We start from the raw sequence: 13,009 nt of genomic DNA, 5'->3' as shown, positions 1-13,009 counted from the left end.
GGGAAACATGCTAATTTACCAGCCTTAATGATGAAGGACCGACACTGAGGCTATAATTACAAGAAGACGGGGAAGGAGAAAAACAATGAAAGAAGGAGATGAGAAAAGTAGGGTTGTCCAAGTGAAATTAATGAGCAAATAGCCATCAGCCTACATTGAAAAACAAAATATCGAAATAAATAAAGACAAATGGAGAAGATACTGAAAGTCAGCTATATGCTTCTGAATCTGCCAACCATCGCAATAAGTTCATATCTGATGGGAGACCAGAAACCTCTGGCTTAAGGGAAAGGGAAGAGTGGATTGGGGAGGAAGCTAATCATTCTTTTTTTTTTTTAAAGCAATTGGGGTTAAGTAACTTGCTCAAGGTTACACAGCCAGTTATTTCTGGGTGTGGTGCTGAGTATCTGAGCCCGGATTTGATCCAGGTCATCCTGACACTGGAGCCGGTGCTCTTACTTGCTGAGCCACCTGGCCACCCCTAAGCAATTGGGGTTAAGTAACTTGCTTAAGGTTACACGGCCAGGTGTTTCTGGGTGGGTGCTAAGTGTCTGAGCCCGGGATTCGATCTCCAGGTCGTCCTGACACTGGAGCCGGTGCTCTTACTCGCTGTGCTACCTGGCCGCCCCTGGAAGCTAATCATTCTTGCAATAGGCTGCCTTCATTCTAGGGATGCCTCCTCCTGCCTGGGACTCCTGCCCTGACCCTTCATCTCAATCTGTCATTTTCCTTGTTAGACACATCTAGCCTCGGTTCACTGGTGCCGATCTGCTTACTATAGCAGCTGTGGGGAAATAATCAGAGGTAAATGAGAAATTGCCGTCCCCTCTTAAATCTCCTGGTCCTTTTGATATCCAGGAATAGCCCTCCTATGTGAGGCAGCCCAGGTGAGCCAAGAGTGACCAATAAATAGCATGGCATAAGCTGAGTGCCAGGGCAAGACGGCACCTCTCTCTTGGATCACTGCTCCCCTTCTTCCTCTTGCCAAAACTAAAAGATCAAGGCACCAAAGGCCAGGCCCTTATGTTTACAGATATGATCCATAGAAAGTATCCTTATTTCACACCTAATCACTAGTAAAAAATAACTAATAATAAAAGCATTATATAGAACTTTCAAGTTTGCAATGTACCTTACTTATGTTATCCCATTTGATCCTTACCACAACCCTGTGAGGTAGATGCTATTATTATCTCCATTTTTAAGAGGGAGGAAATGGAAAATGAGACACTAAGGGACTTGTGCATGGTCAACGTCTGAGGCAGGATCTAAACTAATCATCTCTTCCTGTATGAAGTAAATAGTGCCTATGATAATTTTTTTAAAGCTGCATTTTTAACATTATTGGCTGGTTTGTTTTCTGAGGAAATATGGCTCCCGATGACCTCCTTAAGAAGACTGAAGAAGGCTGGAATTCTTTTGCTCCTGATATCTCCTCCCCACCCCTCATACAGGACAAGAGATTCTTCTCCACCTGAGGAGAAAGTCTCATACCAATGGGCTTTGGGATAGGGTTAACATTCACATACATGTATGTATGTGTTTATGTTTAGTCTCTCTCTGAAATTCATCATTCACATACATATACACACATATACATTTATATATGTATGTGTATATATATTTTCTTATCATTCATTTCCATCAATGAGGAGACAGTACTCTACCAATGAGTTTTGGGATAGGGTTTAATACCAGCGGACTTTGAGATAGGGTTTACATGCACACATACATATACACACACATATATCATAATATATAGGATAAGGTTTATTCACACACATATATCTATATATACATATGTATATATGTGTATGTTTGTGAATGTAGACCCTACCCCATATATGTATATACACATATACAAACTCATATAGTTCTTCATATGTAAACACATATATCTTGTTTCATTCATACAGCCCCTACAAAAAAGGCCGCACACACTCACACTTCATTCGTACATAGTTATTTACATGTTACCTTTCCAATAGAACTGTCAGCTCACTGGGAATCTTTTACCTTTCCTTGTATCCCCAGACCTCAGAGTCATTTAAAATTTCTAAACTGTGATTTAAACCAACACTTAGTATAGAGCTTGGCGCATAGTAGGTAAGCGTTAATAAATGTTTACTAACTAAGTTCCTCAAAAGCAGCTGCAACAGTTTGTCATCTGTTCTGCTGGTAAATGCCAGGATGTTACTGTGAAAATATCACTAGAAAACCATGGCTAAGTGGAACTGGCCCATTCCAGGCATTTAAATAAGTAAATCCCTGGGCTAGCACAATGATGGCCCTCTGTCTTCTGTGCTAGCAAGAGAAGGGCCTCTCCCTGGGAACAAATATTTTATAAGTTCCAAACATTAATGGAGATGAGAAAGAAATGATTCGTCAGGCATGACAAATCTTATATCAATATTTAATATTAAAGTGAGGGAGCTCTTCTCACTGTAACACATCACTGAAGGAAGTCGGAAGATGTTTTTTTCTTTTTGATCTTAGGCTCCGGGAAGTTCCTGTGGGAAATAATCTCACCAGATGACAATCTGGCCTTCACCCACAGCGAGTTAAAAAAATAATCATTTTTTAAAATTGGGAATTGAACTTTTAATTATAAATCAAAGGGACTGGGGAGAAGAAATACTGCCTTCGTAGTAGTTTTTGGCTGAGACAGAAACCAGGCTTGCCTCCATTCCACAGTGTACCAGTTTTACTTCTTTTTTGCTTCAGAAAAGATAATTATTTCTCACTTTACATGAAAAGGGAGCATGGGGGGAAGAACTTTGTACTGGCCACTCAGAACAGCTATACATTCCCCTTTCTCAAGTCAGTTTTCTAACCCATTCTACCTAAATGGGCACAGTGAACCATATATGAATAAGGTCAGTTCTCTGAAAGATAAATCTTTTTTGCATAAGGGAAAAATTACAGCATTTTGTTTTAGTGACTTCCAGATTGGGCTTTTTCTCTTTTTTATTAGGGTCAGAGATTTAGAGCTAGAAGGGAACGTCTAGTGTTAATGGTCATTTAGTTCAACCCCCTCATTTTACAGATGGGGAAACTGAAGTCCAGAACCATGCTGCTTTGCATAGGGGCACACACAGCTAATGAGTGTCCAATGCAGGACAGTCTCATGTAATCAAAATGACCTATTTTCTCTTCTATATTTGCCTCCATTCTTTGTTTAGCTAAAAATTCATCCTCTCTCCAGAGCTGTGAAAGATATACGATATCCTTTTCTCTCTCTTTTTTATAGTATGATCTTTAATATTCAGGTCACGTTTCCTTTTTGAATTTATTGCAGAATATGTTGTAAGATGTTTGTCTAGGCCTATATTCTGCCAGAATGCTTTCCAGTTTTCCCAGTAGTTTTTATCAAATAAGAAGTTCTTTCCTAGGTAATTTATGTTTTTAGGTTTATCGAATACTGGAGTTATTGAGTTCAATTATTTCAGATTCTTCCATGTCTTGTCTACACCGTTGATCTACTTTTCTTTCTTTTTTTTTTTAAACTAGTACCAAATGGTTTCAATGCTGATTGCTGCTTTATAATATATTTGAGGTCTGGAAGTGCAATCCCTCCTACATTTCTACCTTTTTTCATTAGCTCTCTTAATACGCTAGGTCTTTTGTTCCTCCAATCATTAACCATTATCTCCCTCTTACTTTCTGTAATTACAGCAACTGAACTGGTAGGGAAGAGAACCAATTCCTTCCCACCCTCAGGAGAATGTAAACTCCCTATGGCAGATATGGTTTCATTTTTGTCTTTGTAATCCTAACATCTAATATAGTACCCCGTGTGTGGCAAGTTTTTAATAAATATTTGTTGAATTTTTCTCACTAATCCTTGATAGTGGCAATCATAGTTGCATGCAGCCTTATTTTCCCCTGAGTTGCAGTAGAACACATTCCCCCCACGTTCTGAACCCCCCCAATTAACTCATAACAGTTCTTGGCATTAGGCCCTCCGAATTTGTCTCTGCCTTTAGGGCTTTGGAACAATTTGGCATAAAAAAGCTGTTTTAGATACTATTCTCACTTGCCAGTGACTTTACTCCACCTCATTAGATTTAGAGTATTTTAATGAGAAGGCTATCTTTTATTATTCTAGAATTTCGATCTGATGAAAAGCCCAGGTTTCTCATTCTTGGTACCCACCCTTGCCTTTTCTTAAAGCAGAATAATGATCATCTACTTAGTTCTTTCACCCAACTAACAATTACAACAATAATGATTGCTAGTATTTACATAGTGCTTGAAAAGTACTTTATAAAAGTAACCTGGTTCAATCCCATAACAAGCCTGGGAAGTAGGTGCTATTATTATTCCCATTTTACAGTTGAGGAAACTGAAGCAGACTTGTCCAAAGTTGAACTCAGTTCTATCTTGATTCAAGGTCCAATACTCTAACCATTTCACCACCAATCAGGTTTCTTATCTTTGCAGTTTTTTTTCTTTTGGGAAGGAAATTGTTCTAAATTTCTCCCTCTCCCTCCTGATTACTAGCTTAGCTGGGTGTAGTGCTGAATAAAATTCCACTCAATTGTTTCCATAGCAACCAGCACAAATAGGAGACAATAACTGGGCTCTTGATTTGAAGGGCTGCTATCTGTTCAAGGTCCCAATAGAAGGCTTGTTGTTATTGAGTTGATTTTTAGTTGTGTCTGATTCTCCCATTTGGGGTTTTCTTGGCAAAGATACTGGAGTGGTTTGCTATGTCCTTCTCCAGCTCATTTTATAGAGGAGGAAACTGAGGCAAACGGGGTCAAGTGACTTTCCCAGGGTCACACAACTAAGTGTCTGAGGCTAGATTTGAACTCAGGAAGAGTTTTCTTGATTCCAAGCCCAGTGCTCTATCCAATGCACTAACTACCATGTCCTGTTTCCTGCTTTTTGCCAATTTGCTATCAGATAGATTTTGCTTTGTTTCCCTCTCCTTATTCATTAGTGCTTGTTAGCTTTTTCTCATTTTTTATTTGTGCCTTTTGTTTTTACATCCCTGTCATTTTTGGAGATAACACTTATCCCACCGCTCTAAACCCCTCAAGACTGAACCTTTCCCTTGCCACAAAGAAAGACAGTTAAATGAAAACATTCAGTAGAAAGACCATATCTGACAATACATGAAACATTCTGCCCTTGGAGTGTTCCACCTCTCTTCTGAGGGGAAGGAGGTGTGTTTATCTTGGCTTCCTTGTAGTGATATTTTCATTGCTGGAATGATTAAACACACACACCATATATTAAGTTCTTATGTAGCAGTTGTTGCTGTTGAATCATTTCAGTCGTGTCTGATCCTTTGTGACCCCATTTGGGGTTTTCTTGTCAAAGATATCACAGTGGTTTGCCATCTTTTTCTCCAGCTCATTTCACAACTGAGGAAACTGAGGCACATAGGGTTAAGTGACTCACTCAGGGTCATATGCCTAGTAAGTATCTGAGGCCAGATTTGAACATAGGTCCTCCTGACTCCAGGGTCAGAGCTCTATCCACTGGGCCACAAAGTTGCCCCCTTATATATGGCAGGAGTGCCAAATACTGGGAATTTGGGTGCAGAAAGTGAGACTTTTACTTCCTTTAAGGAGAAAACATTTAACAAGGGGATTAAGAGGTGGTGGGGGAAGGAAGGGAATGGGAAAGAAACAAGCATTTATGAAGTACCCACTCTGTACTAAGCATTTTATGCATAGGGATGGAATCTTTACGTAAACTGTTCCGGTTCTGCTTGTCTCATTCTGTATCAGTTCTTGCTGATCTCCCCATGGTTCTCTGAATTATTCATATTCATTATTTCTTACTCTCACAATACTATTATATGACATTCATACACCACAGTTTATTCTGCTGTAATTTCATTCAATTATAAACATTTATTAAGTGCCTGCTATGTGACAGATAGTGTGATAGGCACCAGTGACACACATATAAAGAATGAAGTAATCCCTAATTTAAAAGAGCTTCTGGTTGATGGACACTTTTTTAAACAATCTTTCCTACCACAAAAAGTGCTGCTTTGAATATTTTAATATATGGGACTTTTATTTCTCTTTGACTTTCTTGTTGCCTACTAGTGGGAATACCGGGTTCCTTCTATAATTCTAAACCGTTATGCAGAACGGTTGGACCAATTCATAGCTCCTTCCAGCTTGTAGCTAACTTTTCTTGCCATGTAAAGTTTCAATCATGCTATTTACTATTAAGAAGATATGGTATCTGTTAACATAGATGCAGTGCTCCAAAAAAGTAAAAAGACCACCAATGACCCAAATACAATCAGAAATACCATACAAGGAGAAATACTAGCATCTTTTTTAAAAAAAGTAATCAGTTACACTAATAGGTAAACTTTAGAATTACTGTAAAACAGTAGGAAAAAATGGAATGGTTTAAAACACTGTAGTATGGCTGAGAATTTTCCTTAAGGTATATTCTACAAAAACATCAATAAAACCTTATATAAGACTTCATAGAATGGTCGGAAGACAGAATAAGAAATGAATGAAAAGTTTCTTACCCAGAAGTGCCACAAGTGTCAACAAAATGACAATGTGTTTCATATCCTTTCTTTTATAGCAATATAACAGGATGCAGAATATTAATATTTCTAAGATCTGGAAATGAAAGGGAAAGGTTATGTCATTCAAGAGTAGAATGTGTGTTTCACTCAAAGTCTTTGAAATGTCACATCTTTCTTTCTGGGCTGTGCAACACTTGTCATTCCCCCCTACTTCAGTCCAAATTGGAAGTGATTGATTTATTGAGGATCTTTTGAGTGAAAAGAAAAATTAACTCAGTCTGTAATAAACCAAATTATTCAGTAACTATTACTATACATTTTCTTACTTTTGTTAAATGTTTCTACTTTCATCTGTATTTTTTGGACTTTAACTCCCCCGCCCCCCATTTGTAGGCCTTTAAAAATGAAAAGAACTTATTTCATTCTGGGGGGGCGGGGCAGGAGGAAAGAAATGCTGCTAACCTTGGGGGAAAAAATCATCCACCTTAAGGCACATTGGATAGAGTGATGGGGTTTAGATACTTAGAAAAAATGGTACTTTAAGGGATCTCCATCCTAGGATTATAGTTTCCAGCAGGAAGCAACCTTACAGATCATGTAATCCAGCAATCCTTAACCTCTTTTTGTGTCATGGGCTCCTTTTAGCAGTCTAGTGAAGCCTATGGATCCTTTCTTGGAATACCATCTTTAAATACCTGAAGGGAAAGCTAAATTTCACATAAAAGTTAGTGAAAATAAAGGTGTGAATTTTTTCTTATCCATGAAATCTATGACCTCAGGTTAAGAATTTCTGATCTAGTCCAACCCTCTCATTTTACAAACAAGAAATGGAGGCCCAGAAAGTTCAAACAAGTCACTTGCCCAAATGGAAGTGCCAGTATTTGAGCCAAGGTCTTTTGACGATAAATCATCTAGTAGGAATGATCATATTCTTTTAGCTTAAAAAAAATATATTAAAGGATATGGACACTTGAAATGCTAATTTTTTTTTTTTTTCCCCTGGTTAAATTTTTTTTTTTTTAGGTTCAACCTAAAACATTCTGGTTTAATTTGTTTCTCTTCTTTTGCTCCTTATTCATGGGGGATGGAAAACAATTGGTGAATCTTTCTCATTTAGAACCTTTTATGTGAGTATGAGATGTTGAAGACAGCAATCAGATTCTGTTTGAATCTTCCTTCCTCCTAACCAGATGGCTCCAACTCTTTTTAACTTTTCCTTAGGGCTTAATTTGTAATCTTTTAATTTAATATAATGAACAGAGTTACAGGAAACCATTAGTTAACCTCCTACCTTTTTGCCTTTTAGGTCATGCTGTCACAAAAAAACATTAGATGTCCCCATCTCCCTATAGCTCATAAATCATTAATACAGAGCTCCTTTTAACTCATCTCCTCATTTTCCATAATATACTGGCTTTCCACTTCTCCAATGCTGAAGTTGCAAACAAACATCATTCAGACACCAGTACCACAGGACAGCCCCAGGCATCAGTCACGCATCATTGCGTATAGTTCTGAGACCAACTCTCTTTACAACTTCACTCAAGGGGTGACAGATGAGTGAATCTGGCATGCGGATTAGTGAGTCCTTCCTGTGATGGACTTTTTTCTTTTTTTTTTTTTCTGGAGGGTAGTTGTTATCAACTCTCCATACATCACTTGTCCTGCTGTGTCCCCACTGTGGTTTCACATAAATAAAACATGAATTCCTATGGTTTGAAGAATTATTCAAGTTGCCTGGGAGTATTGGAACTTGGTTAGACACTGCTTTATAAGACATGAGGTCATATAGCTCTCAGCAAAAAGGTTTCTGGAAGCAGCTGACTCTATGCATGACTAATAATGCCAATGGGTCTCCCCCACAATCCCCATTGCTAAGGATAAGATAATTTTTCTTTGAAAATATCAATATCTGCTATGTTTGTAGGCAGTAGGGAAGGAGTCAGTAAACAGAGATAGATTGAAAATAACTGATAGAGGGGGGATGACAGAGGGAGCAATCTGTTGAAAGATTTGGGGTACAATAGGATCACTTGTGCAGGTAGATGGGTCAGCCTTGGTAAGGAGTAATGACATCTCATTATGAGAGACAGGGATGGAAAAGGAGATGGTGGCAGAAGGTATATGAGTGATATGAGATGAGAAAGAGGGGAGAAGAGGGAGCTCATGGTGAATGGCCTCAATTTTTTTCTATACAATATGAAGCAAAGTTCTCAGTTGAGGATAGGGGATGAGGGAACCATGAGAGGTTTGAGGAGTGATAAAAAGGTTTGGAAGAGCTGCTATGGAAAATAGGATTGTGAGTTTATGAGAGCAGTATGGCGACTGCCACATCAAGGACCTAATGGAGATTGTATAACATAAATTTGTGGATAGCAAATATCAAAATAAAAAAATGTCAGTATCAGAAAGGCACTGGATTCTGTAGTTTCTAAGGACAGATTTTTTTTTTTAAAACAGCATATGATGGATTACTGTGGTCCATCTTAGAAATCTAAAAGGAAAACCAGTAGTTATAACAACCGTGATCAACATTTACTAAGTGTCTCTTGTTAGAAGCTGAGCAAGGTGCTAGGAAGGTAATATTCGCTGTCACAAACCCTGCTCTTCAGTGAGCCTACATTCACAGATTCTTTTTCCTCCCAAAGTCTTTGATGATGCCATATTTTGATGTAGTTTCCCAGTCTAATGGACATATAGAATGCATAGTCTTTTCCTAAGGTCCTAGCCTGGACCATAGCTCACCTATTAGTAGTTCTTACTCTAAAGTAAGACTCCTAGTCTTTCTACTACCCTTCACATAGTCTATGTTGCACCAAGTTGGACAAGTCACCACTGCCTGTAGACACACTGTGCTTTCCCCTTCCTCTTTGCCTTTGCTCATTATTCCTTGGAATGTTCTCCCTTTGCTCCTATTGCCTATTGAAATCTCCTCCCCTCCCCTCCCTTCCTCTCCTCTCCTCTCCCCTCCCCTCCCCCCCCCTTCTTTCCTCCCCTCCCCTCTCCTGTCCTCTCCCTCCTTTCCTCTCTCTCCTCCATTAGTCAATTGAAAAACAACAAAAATACCCATTTATTTTACATGTCCCAAGTTGGACTTGCTGGCTTCTTCCCCTGAGTTTCCTGCTCCAAGAGCATTATTATTGACTCCATGTTCCTGGTTCAAAACCTTGGAGTTGTCTACGACTCTTCCCTCTCCTTCATCACTTTTAAGAGACCAAATACAGATTTAGAGCTGGAAGGGACCTTAGAAGTCATTTAATACAGCTCTTCATTTTACAGTTGGGGTAACTGAGTCCCAGAGAGGTTAAGTGACTTTTCCACTGTCACAGAGGTAGGCAATATCAGAGCCTCCCAGGTCCTCTGCCTCAAAAACCAGCACTGTATCAGTTATCAAGTCCAATCAATTCTACCTTTTTGATAAGTCTCCTATTTTCCCCTTTCTTTCTGTTTTTGAGACCCTCACTATAAATGGCTAGAACAATTAGCCTCCTAAGGCTGATTTCAGTCAAATAGCCTCCTAAGACATTTTTCTCTCCTTCCCCTTTGGTCAGTTTGACTTCCTTATGCATAGAACTATTCTCTGCTCAAGAATCTTCAATGGCTCCCTATTATTTAGACCAGGCAACCTACAGGTCACATGTGACCCTCTAAACCCTTGGACAAAATCCCTTTGACTGTCAAAGGGCTACACTTGAGGACCTAGATGGCCACATGTGACCTGTAGGTTGCAGGTTGCCCACCCCGACTTAGATACTGAATAGAGTTTACAGTCCTTAGCCTAGAAATCAAGCACATTCACAGTGTGGCACCACTCTACCTTCCTAGCTTTGTCAAACTACTACTCCATGCCAAGGCCAAACTGGGACTATTTGCCATTACCTATACAAATATGATGCTTTCCCCTTCTTATGTACCTCTGCTCTGATGATTCCTTGGAATAACTTCCTCTTCCACTTTTGTCACTGACATCCTACCCATCCTTTAAAGCCCAGCTGAAAAGCCTTTTCTAATATGACCAGTCACTAATGGCCTTTGCCTACACAGGTTTTACACTCATCAACTTAGTTGTTTGCACTCACCAATTTAATTTTTTATTATATTTGTCTGTGTATGTTTCATATCCTTTACTCAACTGAAAGCTCCGTGAGGTCAGGGCCCACATGTGGTGGGAGATAATCAGGGAAAGTCCATTTGCTGGCCTGGCATCTCTATAGAGCTGGACATATACTCTGCCCCCTTTCAACAAATCAGGGATTCCCTTAATTTCCCTCCATTCTACCACTCACACATAAGAGAAATCTCTTTATCTCTACTAGCACCTAGGACTGATGCTATATAAACATTAATAAATGTGTAATTAGGGGTGGCTAGGTGGCACAGTGAATAGAGCACTGGTCCTGGATTCAGGAGGACCTGAGTTCAAATCCAGCCTCAGACATTTAACACTTACTAGCCATGTGACCTTGGACAAGTCACAACCCCAATTGCCCTGCCTTCCCCCCTCCAAAAAGCAAAAAAAAATTTTTTTAATGGTGTAATTTTTAAAATTGTTGTTGTTTAGTCATTTCAGTTGTGTCTAACAGTTTGTGACCCCATTTGGGGTTTTCTTGGCAAAGATACTGGAGTGATTTGCCATTTCCTTCTCCAGCTCATTTTACAGATGAGGAAACTGAGGCAAATAAGATTGAGTGATTTGTCTAGGGTCACACAGCTAGTAAGTATCTGAGGCCAGATCTGAACTCAGGTCTTCCTGACTTCAGGACTGGTGCTCTATCCACTCTGCCACTTAGCTGCCCCAATTTATTAAACAATCCTTAATAAATGTTTAGTGAATGAAGTTCTTTGCCACTTTGCTTCTATTTGTAGCATTCCATTCCTTCTCTACCTCCCTTTTTTCTCTCTCCCTCCCCAAATAAGCAGAAGCACAGGCGTCTAGGTGCTGTAGAGGCATAAGATGCTGGACTTGGAATCAGGAAGACCTGTATTCAAATAATGCCTCAGATGCTTACTAGCTGTGTGACCCTAAGAAAATCACTTAACCTCTCTGTGCTAAAACAGAAGTTTCTCTCAGTTCTAAACTGAGAGGGGCTGTGTTTGATGGTCTGAGGTCCCTTACAGCTCTAAATCTATGATCCTATGAGATACTGAGGGGTGCCCAGGTAGGCTAAACTACTTGAGAGACAGGCATTCTCTCTCTGGTCTTTAAAATGTCCAGAGAAGATGTTCCTAAATCCTTTCTTGTTAAACCATTTCAGTATCTCGCAACCTTAACAAATGGAGCTCATTTCAGTGTCCAATTACAAGTTCTTCTCTGGCAATTTAACATGTCCTTATGTTCTGACCATTATCTATATTTTGGATAGTGGGACTTTAATAGATCCTCTGAGAGTAAAACATTTTTATAAGTGAGTTAGCACCACTGGAAAAAATAAAGGGAAAAGCTCACTTTTTTCACAATATGAGGAAGTCAGCTAGCATAGACAGGTAAAATAACAACAGGTTATTATATATATATGTGTGTGTGTGTGTGTGTGTATGCATTCATTATATATATATGTATATATATATAGAGAGAGAGAGAGACAGAGACAGAGACTGAGACAGAGACAGACAGAGGAGGGAAGGAGAGAAAGAGAGAGGTAAACAACAACAATATTTAAAAGTGCTTTAAAGTTTACAAAGCTCTTAGAAATATTGTCTCATTTTGAAAAGAGCTCATCCCTTAGCCAACACAGAGCTGAGCTTCTCCAACTTTCCTGGCCGATTCCCGTAAGTAGTCAGTCCCACAGTCTGTTTTTGGGCTCTATTGGAAGCTTTTTCCAGCAGAATTTGCACTCATACCTTCCATGAACCCAGGGCGTCTCTCTGTGTCACTCTCTACAAGATGCTGGAGGTGGGCTTCTTTCGGGTTTCCTGACTGCACAGTAATAACATAGATTTCTCTTGTGAGGCTCTGATGAGACACAGTGAACCTCCAGAAGAGAGAGTCGGCCTTGGAGGCTGACAGACCCGGTTCAGCTACTGCTTCTTACCCATGCTAGCCATGTGACCCTGGACACAACACTTCACCTGTCAATAGAGCTGATCCAGCATGGTTTCTACTGATCTTGAAAAATCTAAGGTAAATCTAATCTAGCCTTCAGCAGGCTTGTTATAGAACATGAAAGAAGACTTGTGATTTTACTGAATAGGAAAAGGACATTTTCTTCCTTCTGTGCCCACAGTAGCTATGTTTCCAAGAGCCTTAAAAAGTTGGAGGAAAAACTTGAATCTCAATTCCAACTCAACTTAAATCTTAGTGATGAAGAAATCAGATGCAATCACAAAATTGTTTTCTCATATATATATATATGTATATAAATCACACATATAGTATACTCTACATAGCATATAGCATGGTATATATAGCACATGTAGTATAGTATAGCAATATAATAGTATAGCATAAATAGGTAGGCACAGTTTAGTATAGTGGGCAGCTAGATGGTTCAGTGG

At 39.3% G+C, this 13,009-nt stretch overlaps 1 protein-coding gene across 5 annotated transcripts in view; it reads right to left on the bottom strand.

Moving 5' to 3' along the window:
- The window catches only part of NIPAL2 (NIPA like domain containing 2), a 138,985-nt gene that overhangs the window by 14,218 nt on the left and 111,758 nt on the right, over nucleotides 1-13,009 (bottom strand). For all 5 annotated transcript variants that reach the window (XM_069081212.1, XM_069081211.1, XM_069081214.1 and 2 more), the window contains one exon: nucleotides 6,512-6,608. In XM_069081212.1, the coding sequence (XP_068937313.1) occupies nucleotides 6,512-6,608 (97 nt within the window). The remainder of the gene's footprint in view (nucleotides 1-6,511; nucleotides 6,609-13,009) is intronic.

This window comes from Petaurus breviceps, unplaced genomic scaffold, assembly GCF_028583685.1.
Source record: "Petaurus breviceps papuanus isolate PSGF00001 unplaced genomic scaffold, PetGlider_PUasm1.0 98, whole genome shotgun sequence".
Taxonomy (NCBI): Eukaryota; Metazoa; Chordata; class Mammalia; order Diprotodontia; family Petauridae; genus Petaurus; species Petaurus breviceps.
This window is presented reverse-complemented; position numbering and strand designations above follow the sequence as displayed.